This window comes from Malus sylvestris, chromosome 17 (genome assembly GCF_916048215.2).
Source record: "Malus sylvestris chromosome 17, drMalSylv7.2, whole genome shotgun sequence".
NCBI lineage: Eukaryota > Viridiplantae > Streptophyta > Magnoliopsida > Rosales > Rosaceae > Malus > Malus sylvestris.
Window position 1 is genome coordinate 25,926,095 of NC_062276.1, and position 15,861 is coordinate 25,941,955.

Consider the following 15,861-nt stretch of genomic DNA (forward strand, 5'->3'; position numbering starts at 1 on the left):
CATCACGTGTCATTATACAAATGGTGGGATATGTGTGTTAAAAAGTTAATAACTTAAAAAATAAAAGTTTCCACCACTTATATAAAAACACGTGATGTACCCCTCGTATTCCGGTCACAATGAAAAATTTCTTATTTAATACAATGATTTTTCCTTTTGTTACATATAATACAAACGGAATTCAATAAGAAAACCACTTAGTACTACGATCTAGGACTCTAATGGTATTTTTTTCACTTGTAAATGAAAGGTCATAGGTTCGATTCTCACCAAAAGCGAATTTGAACCACATTATTATAGCCCACTCATTATGAGGCTTAGTCCACTACCCAACCACTTATTTGTATTGATAATATCGTTTGTTCATAAAAAAAATGGGGGGCATCGAGTGGGTTGGTCTAGTAGGATTTCAACCCATTGGCCAACCCAACATGCTCGGGTTGGAATTGTTCAGACCCATTTCCGTCTAAGAAAATAGGCAAACCAACTCACCCAAACCATTCTTAAGAGGGTTGGATTGGGCGAGTTTCATTAGTTGTACTTAATTAATTTCTTTCTTATTTCTAATGAGTATGAGCGACAAAATAACCAATGCTTACGTCAAATTATGCCTAAATCATGAGGATTGTTTGATGTTGTTATATCACTACAAATTACTAATACATAAATTTCAGTATTCAAATCAATAATTAATAAACAAGTGCATAAATCATGTGCGTTAGGAACAAAAAAATGTTTCTTTATAGAAATACTTTTTATGGCAATTATTTTGATGCTCCATGAAAACATGAGGTACTTTTGCATATATAAAATGCAAAATTATACCTAGACTTCCTAAATCATAACCATGCTTCTTGAGCTCCCGTGCTTATTCACTCTGAATTTTATCCATTCAAGACACGTTCTTCTTTTTTGTCCTACTACTAAAACTTTTCACACTCGCAGCTTTGAAGTTCCAAATTATGGTACAAAGATTCCTAATTCTTTAGAGATTAGACCCTAAAGTTAATACGAAGCAACATATAACCTAGTGTGTAAAGAGCACCCATGCACTCCATCAGAAAGCTATGGAATGTGATCATTAAGGGACATTTTTATACTACAGTAGAGTTGGAAACTCATTGCTCGAGATAGTAAAAAATTTCAATCCATTTAGTCCTATTATTGTAATAGATTACTACCCAAAGTTGTGACAAATGACAAGAAAATATGGACAAAAAGACATCAATGTATGTATCACTTAAATATAAAAAGTAGGGAACATTTTTAAAATATCATATGAACTTAAGAAGCCTTTAAGGAAAGGGATTTCTATTATTTTTTTTTATAAAAATAGGGATTAGTTGTAGGCAATAGCGGATCCATAATTTCAACCTTGGGTGGTTCTAGTATAAAATGTTCAACAATTTTGTAGATGGAAATAGTGCGAAATGCAAAAAAGATTCTTCTCTATTTTTTAAATGAAAGATTTTGTCGAGCATTTTTTGTATATATGAGCGGCCTTGTTTTATTCTTTGGAGATTAAAAGTCTTGTTAAAATTTTTAGTGTCAATTTTTCTTGATATCTAATAACTTGAAAAGTCTTTCTTGAGAACAGATAAATTAAAGGTTTTTTTTTTTTTTTAGATACTCTCAACTTGAAAGGGGTTCTTTCTTTTGAGATATTAATAATTAAGAGGTGAAGTCATACTAGTAATTTAAAAGGTTAAAAAACATATTTAGCATTCAATACTTCTGCAGGGATAGAAAAAAAGGGTGACTGGCAAAATTGGGATAGAAAAAAAAAATATTTAAATAGAACATGGTGGGTTCAAATTAGAAAAAGGGGTGGAAATTACGCAAAACGACAACGTTCTTAAAAGTAAAAAAGCACATTCAAAAGCACCACCCTTCTTCTTCATATTGCGGGTTCTGCAACTCAAGCTTTTATACTCCGGCGAATAAAACCCAGCGATTGGTGGCTCTTATATATCTACTATGTTGTCCTATTAATTCACTATAATTTATCCTATCGATTCCTTCATAGAGCTCCGCCTAGGGTTTAGGGTGATCCTCCGAGGTTCTTCACAAGCGTTTCTTTGATATTTGGAGGGTCCCGGGACCATCCCGGTCCCTATATAGATCTACCCCTAATTGTGGGGTCCACACCACATCGAACTTTAATAATCTGAATAATCCGTTTTTCAAGTTGTACCTCATAGATCATCCTCACAAAATATTAGTCAAATCAGAAATATTTAAGGCATCTTATTGGGTTCAAAGAAATGAACGAATACTTTGTTATGTAAGAAACAATGAAATTTGATCTTGATAATTAAATAGGCAAATAGTTTCGAATTGAATTGAATTTTTGCAAGGATGATCTATGAATCGAGACTAACAAAATAGACCGTCCGGATCGTTGAAATTAGATGTGGAGTGGGCCCCACACCTAATTCTCATTATTTAAAAAAAAATAGGGATCCCTTTGCATAAAGGGCCTGATAAACTTATACACTTTATCAATTTGTCATATGAACAAAATTTTTAAGCAAATTGTCATATCAACTTTCTGAAAATATTAATTTGTGATTTCATCCTAACACCATTAGGTTTTCTATCCAAAATAAGTGATGTGTCTTGCACATGACTTGTGTTTAGGGCTATATAGAAAATTCTCCACTCCCCTTCTAAAAAGTTATCTTCGACAAAACAAAAATCCAAGATTTCCATAAACAAAAATGAAACTTAGTTCTCTTTAACAGTATAGTCCTCAAAACATACATACACACACATATATATATATATAACATATTCTTTGAAGTATAGTTGTCCTCTAAAATAATAGTAAATATCAAATTTAACGGTGTTAGGATGAAATGACAAATGAATGATTTCGGAAAGTTGATATGACAAATCGTTTACAACTTTAGTTATATGACAAATTGAAAAAAGTGTGTAAGCTCATCTGACATTTCAAAACTTTCCTAAACCCTATACTATTATGTGACTAATGACGTTCACAATGGGTAGAAAAATTGAATGTGATACCCATAATATAGGAATCAAATTTCTACGGTGGACAAAAAATCTGAGTAAAATGAGAGTGATTCTTATTTTTTTAGTTCAATACAATGAGCTTCGCATCCGTATTATACAAAATAAAGATTCCGGTACATATAGAAGTTATAAGGAACTCCTTTCTTTGTATGTATCATACATGGAGTTTACTTAACCAACACAAGTCTCTAGGAAAAAGACAACTCAATACTCAAAGCCCCTTTGACCCTAGGAGAAAAAAAAAGGAAAAATTAGTATCCGGTCCCTAGTTTTTACTGTTCATTGACTAACACCTTATTAGTTCTCAAATTTTGATTCAAGTCCCTAGCATTAATGTGATAATGAATTTACATGTTTATTATATAATTTTTTTAATATAAAAATTAGTAATTAATTTAGGGTTTAATACTCACACCTCTATTAAACTTCTAATTAATTTTCAATTCAAACATTTCCAAAATAATAAAAAATTAAATTAAATTAAGTTTGTACCTATTAGTTTTTTTTTATATATAAAAAGATTCTCAATTTTTTAATCTTAAATGTACCCATTCATATAATTTTTCAATTTTTTTAATCTTAAATGTACCCATTCTCAAATATATCAATTTGTTATATGTAAAATGTACCCTTTTTTAATATAAAATCCATTCAAATTTTTTAATCCATGTTTAAACTTATATGGGTACATTCTTTTTCGTTGATTTGAGAATGTATCCATGTTTTGGTACAATAACTTTTTTTGTTAATTTTGGTTAATGTACCCATACATATATGTACACACACACACAATATAATAGAGAGAATAATTTATATTTTATTATTTTTAATCCCATAATTATGGGTTTTATTTAAAATTTCATTAATATAAACAATTACAAATTTCAATTTTTAATTTTTAATTAAAAAAATATAGTAACTTACATTATTACATTAATATCAAGGACCTCAATAAAAAACTAAAAACTAACAAGGTTTCAATCAAAGGATATTGATAGCTAGGGACCGCATCCAAAGTGTCCCAAAAAAAAAACACTCAAAACGCCATCTTGCATTTTGAGAGGCAGTCAAAACACCATGTTTTACATGAAATTCGGGTGAGTAATAACTCTATATGCATGGTTATAACCAAAAGCACACCATTTGAAGCATGGTTTTAACGTGGTCAAAGCTTTCTTTAGTTCAAAGCCATCTTTTGTTTGTGGGCCTCAGTTGGTAGCTTCACATCAGTTGCCAATCCAATAGCTTGGAGAAATCTTACGACGTACCATGTCATGTCAAGCTGCCACCATTTCAGGCCATGCCTAGCCGAGTACTCAAATGCATGGTGATTGTTGTGCCAACCCTCTCCAAACGCTAGTATTGCCACCCACCTGAACAAATTCACATTTCCCTTTGAATTTTCCATCTAAAACTGAACAAGGCAATCAGCCCAATAGTGCTTTAACCCAGCCCACATTGTCATACAGAAGTTTCTAACCAATTTAGGTTGAGAAATGTAAAAGAACTACCAGAGAAAAACTTGGTGGGAACTTCCTTACCATGTGGCGTATGTTGAGTATGAGACATTGTCTAGTTAAAAGTGAACACGTTCTATAACTTTTATAAAATATTAGAATAAACGTGATGCTTCAACTGAATAGTGTCTAGCTCTCAATTTGTTACGTGACACGGAAGTTCCACCCAATTATTTTCTCTAGATGATGGGGTTGTGGAGAAATAGTAGTACCAATTGTTCCTAGACAAGTCACCAGTATTCCATGCTCTGTTTCCCCAAACGTGGCAAGCTGAGTTAACAAGCCAAGTAATGTGGTATACCCATATAGTCCTCACACCCTGCAATATTAAAATTGAAGCACATTTATGTCCAAGAAATGGGAATCGTCCCACTGCATTTAGTAGGAGTTCAAGAGCAAATAATGAAAGGCCCTCAATTCATCTTACCATTCCCCACACAAGGAATGGGAATCCTCCCATTGCATATAGTACAAGTCCAAGAGCAATAGGGTGAGCAATGTAAGTTTTATGCAGGAGCTGATAGAAGGGCTGCTTCTCTAGATCTCCAGCATTATTTGATCCCCCACACTGCAAATGTTAAAGGCATAAAATATATATTTTCATTAGAAGGAAGAAAAAACAATGAATAAGTTTTGATATGTATACAAAAGGCTTTTTAGCCACAATAGTCCTGAATGTTCACTTAACTCCTCATTTTAGTCATTGACAAAGAAAATCGATAAAAGTGGCCATGACTTTGTTCATCATAAACCATTTTGGTCCTTTCGGGAAAATCATTCAATATTCTCATTAAATTGTCATGTGACCACTTTTACAAGGGTATTTTTGTCAAACCAACCCCTCCACTTAACAAGAATATTGACAGATTTTTTATGAAACAATCAAAATGATTTACGCTGAACAAACTCAAAGACCACTTCTATCGATTCTTAGTATCAATGATCAAAATAAAGAGTTATTATAATCTCAGAAATCATTTTAGTTAAAAAGTCTATGTAGAACTAAAGGAAAAAGAAACTCATACCCTTTCATTCACAGAATTGGTATCAAAGAGCCAACTCATGTGACTGTACCAGAAACCTTCAATTGGGCTATGTGGGTCTTTCTCAGAATCACAGAACTGGTGGTGGTACCTATGCACACTCACCCAATCAATTGGGCTCCCCTACAAACCCAAAAAAACACAATCAATTGAACGCACAAAAGAAAAAAAGAACCATTAAAAATAGGTAAAAATATTTGGAGGTAGGCATTCCAAAAAATCTAACTTTCCTGCTAATAACAGTTTGACACATATAATAAAAAAAAAAATGTTATGGGTTAATAGTGCAACCGTGTCAAACTGTAAATTGTAGAAAAAAAGTGACCACCGAAAATGTTTTGAAACACAACCAAATTCAAATTAGAAATCCTCACCTGAAGTGCTTGGGATCCACAATAAGCAAATAAGTACTCAAGAAACTTGGGGAGCTTGAAACTCTTGTGTGAGAGATTCCTATGAAAAGAAAGAGTGATTCCAAATAGACCAGTCACAACATAAAGTGCCATTGCCACCCCAAAAGCTCCCCAATTGAATTGAAAAGGTGCAAAAAGGCTGAGCAAATGCATCGCCACTACCACACCAGCTGTGGCCACGTCCATTGGAATCCACTTTCTCCCCATAAACACATTCTTCGGCCTCTTCACAATCACATCAGAAAGTAGAATTCTCTTAAACTTGTACTCTCCTGTCTCTGTTAGTTCTGGTTCCAGGGCTTCAGACAATTCTGCATTGGTGCTTATTGCTGATGCTTTTCTATTAGAATTGGTAAGAAAAAGGCTGAAAAGCTTTCTGCTTGTTAAAAACTTATTGGGTTGCGATTGTTTTGAGTTGCAATGATCAAAAGTGAGGAGCTTGGAGCTCTGGGGCAATGGCCTGAGACCCAAAACTGGTCTTCCCGGCCGGAGAAACGTGCGGCGGAGATGAAAACAATGGTGGGTTTTGGGATTGGACTGTGGTGATGTGATCAAATCCATGGAAGAGGAGGAGGGAGGAGGGTGGAGGATGAGGGCGTCTTAGAGTTTGATACAAAATTGGGTTTTTCACAAAACCATAAAAAAGTTTAAATAATCCGCCGAATTAGTTGGAGTGTTTTGGTGGGGCAGAGTGTTTGTGACTTTGTGGTGGAGTACTCATTGCAAGATTTGTTAGATTTTTTTCAAGTTGTGGACTGAAAGGGAGAGAAGGAGACAAGAAAGATGGAGATAAGGCGGCGTTTGGGTTTTTGGGCCGTTTGGGTTGTAGAAACTAGAATGTATAGGATCCAGTTATATTTTATCCTAATTTTTCATTTTTTCTTAAAATAATTTTTGTGACATTTGTTCTTATTGGTTAAAAGGGCAGAGAGATATTTGTGTAAAATTTGTGTCTGTGATTGCTCGTCTGCTTATTTGTCATCATCTCCCTCAAAGAAGTATCTATTTCTGGTCTTCTTCATAGTACACTTGCCCCATCTGATGAGCTAGAAAGAAAGAAGGAAAGAGTCGTAAATGGCTGCAGCAACAAAATCTTCGATCTTTGCGGCGTCCACACAACATCTTCCTACCATACCGTCCATTTTTGGTAGCAAAGCAAGCCCACCTGTTTCAAACACTCTAGGTATGCTTCTCCTTAATCGGTTTCCTTTACTTGCAACCTGTGTGGGATTCGAGATTGAAATATAAGGAACTGGCTATTGTACTTGCAAGTACCATCACCGATAGCACCTTGGAATCTTGGATGTCATTACGGTATATCTAACCGTCAGATGGTGATAATACTAAGTACTTGTAAGTATTGTAGCCAAATCCGAAATATAGATGCAGATGTGGATTTTTTTCAGTTGGCCAGTGAGTCCGGCCCTTGCACTCAAGTTCGAATCTCCAACCCTGTCCATTAGAGGAATTTAGAATATCTTGTTGTGAAAAGAGAAAACAAATATGGATATTATAGTTACCATAATTGTTCATTGGTTAGTTATAAAAGCTTTTAATATGCCACAAAAAATAGGGAATTTTGGAAGATTGTTTCTACTTCAGTTGGAAATTTGGAACTCATACCTTAAAGGGCTGGCAATTAGAACGGTTCTATGAAGTGTGTCCATGTCTATGCTGTTTACGTGGCTTTTAAATGATATTATCTTAATCACTTAGTTAGATACCACTATAAATGTATCCAACATCAGCTAAAGCAGGCAAGGTGTAATTCAATATGCTAAAATGCTAAAGCCATCAGAGAGTTTAGCTAAATTTGAGCAGGTTTGATTATGCATTCATTTTTTTGGTGTTTGTGAAGAAATATTTTCATAATTTTGAAAGTGTTTCTGTGATTACATGTTCGATTTTAACTTCCATAGTTCGCCGCAAAGTATCTATGTTTTCTGTTCATAACATCGGATCATAAGACTTTTTAAGACCAAATGGATAACACTTGAGCAATGTAATGCAGCTAGCAGTTTTCGGGGTTCATCGTTGGCGAGGTGTCCTTCGATAAGGAAGAAAGTTGTGAAGGGCAATGCGAAAGTCAGTGCTGCTGCAACGACTTTTGCACCAACTCCTGTAGAGGAACCCAAAGAGTATGAGCGTTCAACTCCCTCTTACTGCAATTGCATTAATACATTTACTTACTATCGCTAAATCTTTACTTTAGTATCATTTTTCGGGATTTCTAGTCGTTCTTTGAGCAAAAAATAAAAAAAACTAATGAAATTAAACATCACCTCCATGAAAGGGTCGTACAAGCAGAATTCTTTCATTGAAATAAGATTCGTCAACACTTGTTTTCTCCTCTTGGTAAAGCTAAAATTAACCTTGGTAAAGTTAAAATTGTAAATTTCGTCTTTTCAGGTTCTCACTACCCTCATGGGCTATGTTTGAACTTGGGAGAGCTCCTGTGTATTGGAAAACCATGAACGGTCTTCCTCCTACCGCTGTAAGTATGGCATTGTGGTAAAACTAGTCGGGTTTTCTTAATCGTCGTTTTCTTAAAATAAACTCATTCGCAAAATCTGGCAGGGAGAAAAGCTAAGGATTTTCTACAACCCAGCTGCAAATAAAATTGTCCCAAATGAAGAATATGGGATTGCATTTAATGGTACTTGAACAAAATGTCCTATTATTTATTGTTAACCTTGTGCATTGTTGGCCTCTTCATGTGCTATGTGATGCTACTTCGTACGAGGGTGTTAGCTTGACATACATTGTTGTCGGGATTCCTAACAACTTGAGTTTTTTTTTGTTAACCGCAACGGTAGTCTAAACTACTAACCCCTTAATAAGTTTTTCTCCCCGACTTCTCGCATTGACAATCCTCTTGACTTTCTTTACTTAATAGCCATGAGGAATTTGTAACAATGCTCAAATGAATGATCTGGAGATTGTCTTGGTTCCTTGTGCTGCATCTACCGGCTTTGGAGCTTCGAAATTCTCCCCACATTTTATTGCTGAATTCGTATTTTCTCTAGATTACTTATAAGCATGTGCAAGTTCCCTCCTCCCATCAATGTATGATTCATTCTCAAAATTACTCCTCCCAGATTCCTTGAGAGCTAAAATTTTTATGTGCAATGGTAGTTTCATAACATTTACATAAGTCCCATTATATTTCTAACAGCATTGTTGTTTGCCTCTTGACTTCGCATATAAGCCATTAGGGATATGGAACAATGCTGAAACGAACAGTTTGGAGTATGTCTTGGCTCCTTGTGCTACTTCTATGCCATTGGAGCTTCGAAATCCTCCCACATTTCATTTACCTCATTCATTTTTCTCTTCTAGTTCCTCTCCCCTTCCCTTCATATATTTCGTTTCGTAAATCCAAATTCCAGGATTGCATGCCTATCCAAATTCCAGGATTGTATGCCTATGTTATAACTCATTGATCGGAAATGTCCTACTTTTGTGGCTGAAAAATCAGCTGAATATGCCTTTGCCTTTTCAATTCTTGGTCACGGTTGCATTTTATTTACTTGGTTGTATTCTTGTCTTCACAGGAGGTTTTAATCAGCCTATAATGTGTGGCGCTGAGCCAAGGGCAATGCTTAGTATTAGCCGAGGCAAAGCCGATTCCCCAATGTATTCCATCCAAATATGTATTCCCCGGCACGGTTAGTATCATTCAGTTAAGTTCATCTTTCATTTCTTGGCCATATAACGTTGTTTTTCCTAACCAAATGTTCTAAATTCTCCAGCCCTGAACTTAATCTTTTCGTTTACAAACGGAGTTGATTGGGATGGTCCTTACCGACTACAATTTCAAGTTCCCAACGGTTTGAAGAACAAACCGATTGAATTCTTTAACGAGGTAAAACTCATCTTGTCAAAGTTCAAATCGGGACTATATATGGTGCTCAAAGAATCTATGAAATACTAATGATATCAGCTATCAGAATTGTTGAATCAGTTCTAACAAGTTTATTCTGTACACCTGTAACCGAAAATTTTGCATCGTTGTATTTGGATGATGCGTTCATGGCAGGGACTAGCAGAAGAGTTGAGTAAAGACGGTGCGTGTGAGAGAGCAATCTTTCCTGATACGTTTGTTGTGGTAACAAGATGCAATATAATTGGGAATTTGACGGTTGAAGGAGTAAGAAAATTGTTCAAATTCATAACTTCATTCTTTCTCAAGTGAAAGTGCCAAAATGACTTGTAAATCTAATTGTCCCGCCCTTGCAGGGCGATCGTTGCAACCTTAATCTCGTACCAGGATGCACAGATCCCAGTTCACCCTCCTACGACCCGCTTGCCAATGTGGATGATGGATCATGCCCAATTGAGCTAGAGTAGCATCGTGCAGTCAGTAATACCTGCCCATCTTACTCGTAAATACGTCACGGTGTGTAGTACATACATGGTATCGGTCTAGAAAATGCCTGTCGTATTGAGGAAACTACACTGAGATTGTTGGTTTCATAGAGTTTATACAAGTCATGGTTGCAATCTCATCCAAAGTATTCAAGCCACTTTTGCTGATTTCCTTAAGAAATTCGGGTAGTCGGTGCTTCCGAACATTTTCTAGCTGCATAGCTTAGACATTTTTTGTGTCCTTTGAAAAAGGAAACTTTAACAGATTCATGCAAATCACATTGAACATGTGGATTTGATGCCTTCCGTTTTTCATGATGGATTCTTTGAAGACGGAAGAATTCTTTACGAAAGGCCAACCGACGCGGATTTTGATCGCTTTACGGCAAGGAATTAGGCATGTGAATGTCGTGGGGCCATTTGTTTTGCGTTTTTGTTCCGAAAGGTATGGGTGGGAAGGTAAAATTCACAGGAGGAGATTTGAATGGGAATAGGTCGGGGTGGGTTCGGTTCGGAACCTAACCGAAATGCGCGGTCCAAAAACCAAACCAAACCAAACAGTTGGAGAAGGTCAAATCAACTTTCTTACATGAGTAAAAAACCGAAACCGAATTGATTATTTTGGTTTTCCGATATTCGGTAATACTGAAATGGTTTTTGTTTTTTCAATTGTTGGGGCATAGATTACGGATTGAAGTGAGAACAATTACAATTAAAAGACGTAAAATCTATATTATATGTAGGGGTGCAATTTTGGTTGGGTCAATCCAAATTCGTCCGAACCTAATCTAACTTTGACCCCGAACAAGCGGGTATTTTTTTTAGTTATAACCAGTCCTAATCCAACCCGATTTGAACCCGTTTATTAATTGTGTTGAATTGAGTTGATTATTTACCCGCCCGAACCCAACCCGAACCAAAACCCATATCCTTTCTAATATACATTTTTTTTAATAAATTACCCCTCTAAACGGAGGCATATGCTTCTCAATTGCCTCATACCACCGCTCCGTTCCAGATTGACATGATGTGGGTTCATCTATTGTATTTTCTGAGTTCTCGGGTTCATACAATGGCGCCGATGAAACTTTCTTCATCCTTACGCAGTCCGAAATAAATGGAGCATCAAGTAATTTATCATCTAAAGGGTCTTGAGTTGGGTGTTAGCTTTGGACAATGAAGTGTTCCTTTTTTTTTTTTTTTTTTTTTTTTCTTTTTTGGTACTAGCTTTGGTATTGTTTGTATTTTAATTCAAACTTTGCATGAACCTGATTAAATCTTGAAAAGTTGGGCAACCCAAATCCAACCTAAGTAAATTCGAACCTGATTAAACCTAAGCCCGAATGAACCCAATCAAAACTCAACCCAAACTCGAACCCGAATTGTAAAAGTTGGGTTAGGGTTGGGTTGACCTTCCAACCCGCCCGAGTTGCATCCCTAATTATATGTACAGATTTGGATTCATTTTTTATGTAGGAAAGTTGACCAGGCCTTAACGATCCCCGCAATTAATCCTTAATTTTATAAAAAAAAATGAGGATTCATTCCCTTAACTGCTTCCTATGTATATATATATACACACACACTACGGTCTAGTGGTATTCCTCTTAACTTGAAAGTGAGAGGTCTTAGGTTCGAATCTCGTAGATAGTGAATTCGATACCAAATTAGGCTACTCATTATATGGCTTAGCCAAACTCCGAATTGCCCCTCCCCTTAGTGTAAAAATATTGATGTACTAAAAAAAATTTCCATTCAGTTCAGTCTTACCAAAGTAACCTATGTGTTGATAACCAAATCAAATGTGTAGGAGAAATCACAGATGTATGAAGAAAATCGCAATGATGATGAACAAAGGAAGCAAGAAACTAAGAACTCTGGAGAGAGAAACGAGCGGAATATGAAAGAGTAATTGTATTGAATGAATCCAAATGTAACAGATTACATCAGTTATATCCCAACAGTTCTAACTAACTTGCTTATGTGGCAATCCTCTACATCTCTCCTTATTTATCCTTATCATGCTCTAACCATTCAATGATTGCCACTTGAACATTTCAGTTATTTCCCCTCCCCCCCCCTTCAATCTCAGCTAGGATGTCCAAGATTGAGATTGATACAATGCTATACAAATGTTCGACTGTGTAATCCTTTACTAACTTGCTTATGTGGCAATCCTCTACATCTCTCCTTATTTCTCCTTATCATGCTCTAACCATTCAATGATTGCCACTTGTACATTTCAATTATTATGTGTCATACCAATACCTGACTAAAATTTTCAATTTCAATTACCGAGTTTTTCAGTATTTTCGGTTCAGTATTGATATGGATTAGGTCCGGTTTAATTTTTTCGATTTTTCTTTTCCACAGGGGGAATGGGTTTTGAAGGGAATTAGGTTAACCCTCCACTATGGATTTGTTCACGATATCAATAAGAATTCATGAGGCACCAAATTATTTAGAATGCCCCAACCATCATATCACTGCCAAGTACCTACTAATTGACCACAAATTGTTTTTAAACAAAAATACTATGAAACTATTAAAAAACATTGATTGGAAGTGGTTAGTAGCCAAACCCCATCATCCCTTTTCCCAAATCCTCACTTTGTTAGGTCTAAAACTCGTTTTCTCCTTTATTCATTGGCAATTAGTCATTATATTTTAACCAAATCAAGGATTTAGGAGTGTTATTAATTACCATTTTATTTCCTTTTGTGGTTGGAAGTCAACAAGAAGAATCATATAAACTCACTTTTTGAAAAGAAAACAAATTAATTGTGAAAAAATTACTTCTAATTCTAACCCCAAAAAACACTCTTCGATATCTAACCTCAGACAAAATTATGGACCCGGCTTCTCTGCCCTATACACTCTCATCCCCTCTTATTTTGTGCGGTCACGGTTAAGCCACGTCAACATTTTATATTGATTTTTTATAGAGATAATAAGACAAAAAACAATAATGATGTAAAATGTTGACGTGGCTTAACCGTGACCGCACAAATATAAGAGGATGAGAGTGTATGAGAACTGGGAGGGCAGAGAAGCCAAGTCTCAAAATTATACCCACCCCCTATCAGTTTTAAGTATGTTAAATACTTGCTCATTTCTTTGGAAAAGGCAGAACTTTCTCCATGTTTATGATGGATTATTTCTGCTTATGCGTCAAACTGCGTTTTATGGTGAAGAGCAATGTGTTAATGATGGTTACGTTTGCACATATATCAAATTGCGGTTTAAAATTGGAGAGTTTTGTTAGAACCCAAAAAGAAATACATTCTAGAAGAAATTAAACAACAAATGGTCCCCAAACAATTGAGCTCGTTGAGCTCTGTTTCTGACTCTATACAAGTTCATACACCTACTTTCATTTTCTTACCCAAAAACATACTCAAATTCCTACCCCAAAACTACCTGCCTAAATTCCCATCTGTTCAAGGAAACAGAGCCTCTTTGGTAGAAGTTGATCTCTTGCTTTCCTCGTACTTTCCGGCCAGAGAATCAAACAGAAAACCAGCTCCAACCCCCACGGCCAAGTCTATCGTGTAGTGCCCTCTTGTCCCCAGCAGTCTCACCGATTGCAGGACATTGAGTGCATCGAATGTCCATGCCATTTCCCACCTCTGCATTCTTCTCATATCCAAGGATGCAATCACAGACCCGGCTACATGCCCCGAGAAGAAGAGGAAAAACGACACATTCCCGACTGGGAAGTCTGCTCCTGACCCCAAAAACCCCTGTCAAAACATGGATTATTACACAATGCGCAAAATGTGAGGTTTATTTATGCGCGATGCATAACGATTGTGTGGCTATTACCTGAGGCAATGGAAGTTGGGTGGCGTAACCGAGGATGCCCCGGCACGTGAACATGAAGACGGCCGCGATTGTGGGTCTTGGGCGGCCCTCTACTAGCCATGCCCATAGTATATACGTGGTCTGCATTGCCACAAACACCTGGAGTACCAGGAACCAATTCAACACTAAACAAGACATAAAAATGCCTTTCAATTTTGAACTACTTGGTAGCACATCAAATGTCCCCAAAAACCCAAAACTTCAATCACATCAACGACGGATAAATAAATAAATAAATAAACAGAAATATTTTGTTGTCAGACTGTCAATCTGGTCCACCGACGAAGTTAGATTTTTCATTTTCCCTAAATGTGGTGTCTAAATTCAAAAGGTGATAAGCTTACCCAAAACATAAGTGGAAATGCACGCTCTGTCAGAAATGCGATTTTGTTCTTAATATGACAAAATACCCCAATTGCCCAAAAAATGCCAAATTTATTCGATTAAATTCACAAAAATATACAACTGTAAACATATCAGGACAACATTAACCAAACCCAGAACAAAAAAACGACGGAGAAAAATACAGATTACAACACAAACCCAGAAAATTAAAACGCAATTAGAGTTAGCAATTTAGTACCGTGTTAAGACCAGCGAGCAAGGTGTTAAGCTTGGGCTTGGAAGCCAGGAGGAGGTGGAGGGAGCGGGTGGTGACGAACCCGATATCGAACGGCGGGGACGACGACGGCACCATCCGGAGCGTGTACTCCACGCCCATGAAGAAGAGGACCCCCATTGCGAAGAGGCAGGGTATCCAATGGTGTTTGGCCACGTGGACGGCGTCATGCAGCCTCCACGTCATGAAGGAGGCCTTGCCACCGCCGTTGAGGTTGATCTTCTTGGCCTTGGAAGAAGAATACATCGCCTCCTCCTTGTGGTCTGCGGGCGAAGGGGAAACGACGCGAATGGGCTTGCCGTTTGGGACCCTTTTGCGCCTAGGCTTGAGGGATGAAACGGCGCCGTTCATTGTGAGTGGGGTTGGGGTTAAAGAGGCTTTTGGGGCAAGCGAGATTGCGGGATGTGGTGATCTATATATAACTAGAGGTTTAGATATTTCTCTAAACAGGATTAGAATTGTTAATTGGAAATTAGATTAATTTAAATGGATTGTTAAGTGACGGGGAGAGCGGAGTATCCAATGTGGAAAAGGGTTGGAACTTGGAAGTTGAGAGAAGGTGAGATCTGAAAATCTGTAGGTGGCAGAGAAAAGGAAAGGGTACGAGCGCCTTGGTGAAGGGGACACGTGGTCATCAAGCGTTGTAATATGCGACTCGTGACTTGTGAAATAGGGAGACTAACATGGTCCAGAACATCGTCACCATGATATTATATGTCAATAAAGAAGTATGCATAAGTTTTTGTTCTTATGTTTTTATTTTATTAGCATGTACTATCACGTGGTGGTATATTTGTAATAAGCAAATTGTTTTTGTGAAATAAGGAATCAATTTATGTGAGACGAGTTAATTATCATTGTACCTGAAAATTTTACTCGTTGGACCTGAAAATTTTACTCATAAGGAATCAATTTATTTGTATCATCTCTTTAATAGAGATGAGACTCTACATGCATTAACGGACCCTACCTCTATTAGAGAGATGATACAAATTATA

At 36.6% G+C, this 15,861-nt stretch overlaps 3 protein-coding genes across 3 annotated transcripts; 1 reads left to right on the forward strand and 2 right to left on the reverse strand.

The window, feature by feature from the left end:
* Window positions 1-4,069: 4,069 nt before the first annotated feature.
* On the reverse strand, window positions 4,070-6,695 carry LOC126611572 (palmitoyl-monogalactosyldiacylglycerol delta-7 desaturase, chloroplastic-like). Its single transcript, XM_050279869.1, has 5 exons — window positions 5,974-6,695; window positions 5,582-5,722; window positions 4,984-5,124; window positions 4,769-4,875; window positions 4,070-4,412 (listed from the first exon to the last, which is right to left on the reverse strand). Exons 1-5 carry the CDS (start codon window positions 6,571-6,573, stop codon window positions 4,217-4,219), a joined length of 1,185 nt encoding a protein of 394 aa, XP_050135826.1. The 5' UTR covers window positions 6,574-6,695; the 3' UTR covers window positions 4,070-4,216.
* A 245-nt stretch (window positions 6,696-6,940) lies between these two features.
* LOC126611573 (protein POST-ILLUMINATION CHLOROPHYLL FLUORESCENCE INCREASE, chloroplastic) lies at window positions 6,941-10,538 on the forward strand. The gene is made up of 8 exons (XM_050279870.1): window positions 6,941-7,195; window positions 8,024-8,150; window positions 8,422-8,506; window positions 8,590-8,668; window positions 9,567-9,680; window positions 9,765-9,877; window positions 10,052-10,162; window positions 10,252-10,538. Exons 1-8 carry the CDS (start codon window positions 7,087-7,089, stop codon window positions 10,360-10,362), a joined length of 849 nt encoding a protein of 282 aa, XP_050135827.1. The 5' UTR covers window positions 6,941-7,086; the 3' UTR covers window positions 10,363-10,538.
* A 3,068-nt stretch (window positions 10,539-13,606) lies between these two features.
* Window positions 13,607-15,432, reverse strand: LOC126611574 (phosphatidylcholine:diacylglycerol cholinephosphotransferase 1-like). The gene is made up of 3 exons (XM_050279871.1): window positions 14,828-15,432; window positions 14,206-14,343; window positions 13,607-14,123 (listed from the first exon to the last, which is right to left on the reverse strand). The coding sequence occupies exons 1-3, from the start codon at window positions 15,212-15,214 to the stop codon at window positions 13,821-13,823; spliced, it is 828 nt and encodes a 275-aa protein (XP_050135828.1). The 5' UTR covers window positions 15,215-15,432; the 3' UTR covers window positions 13,607-13,820.
* Between the last annotated feature and the right edge of the window lie 429 nt (window positions 15,433-15,861).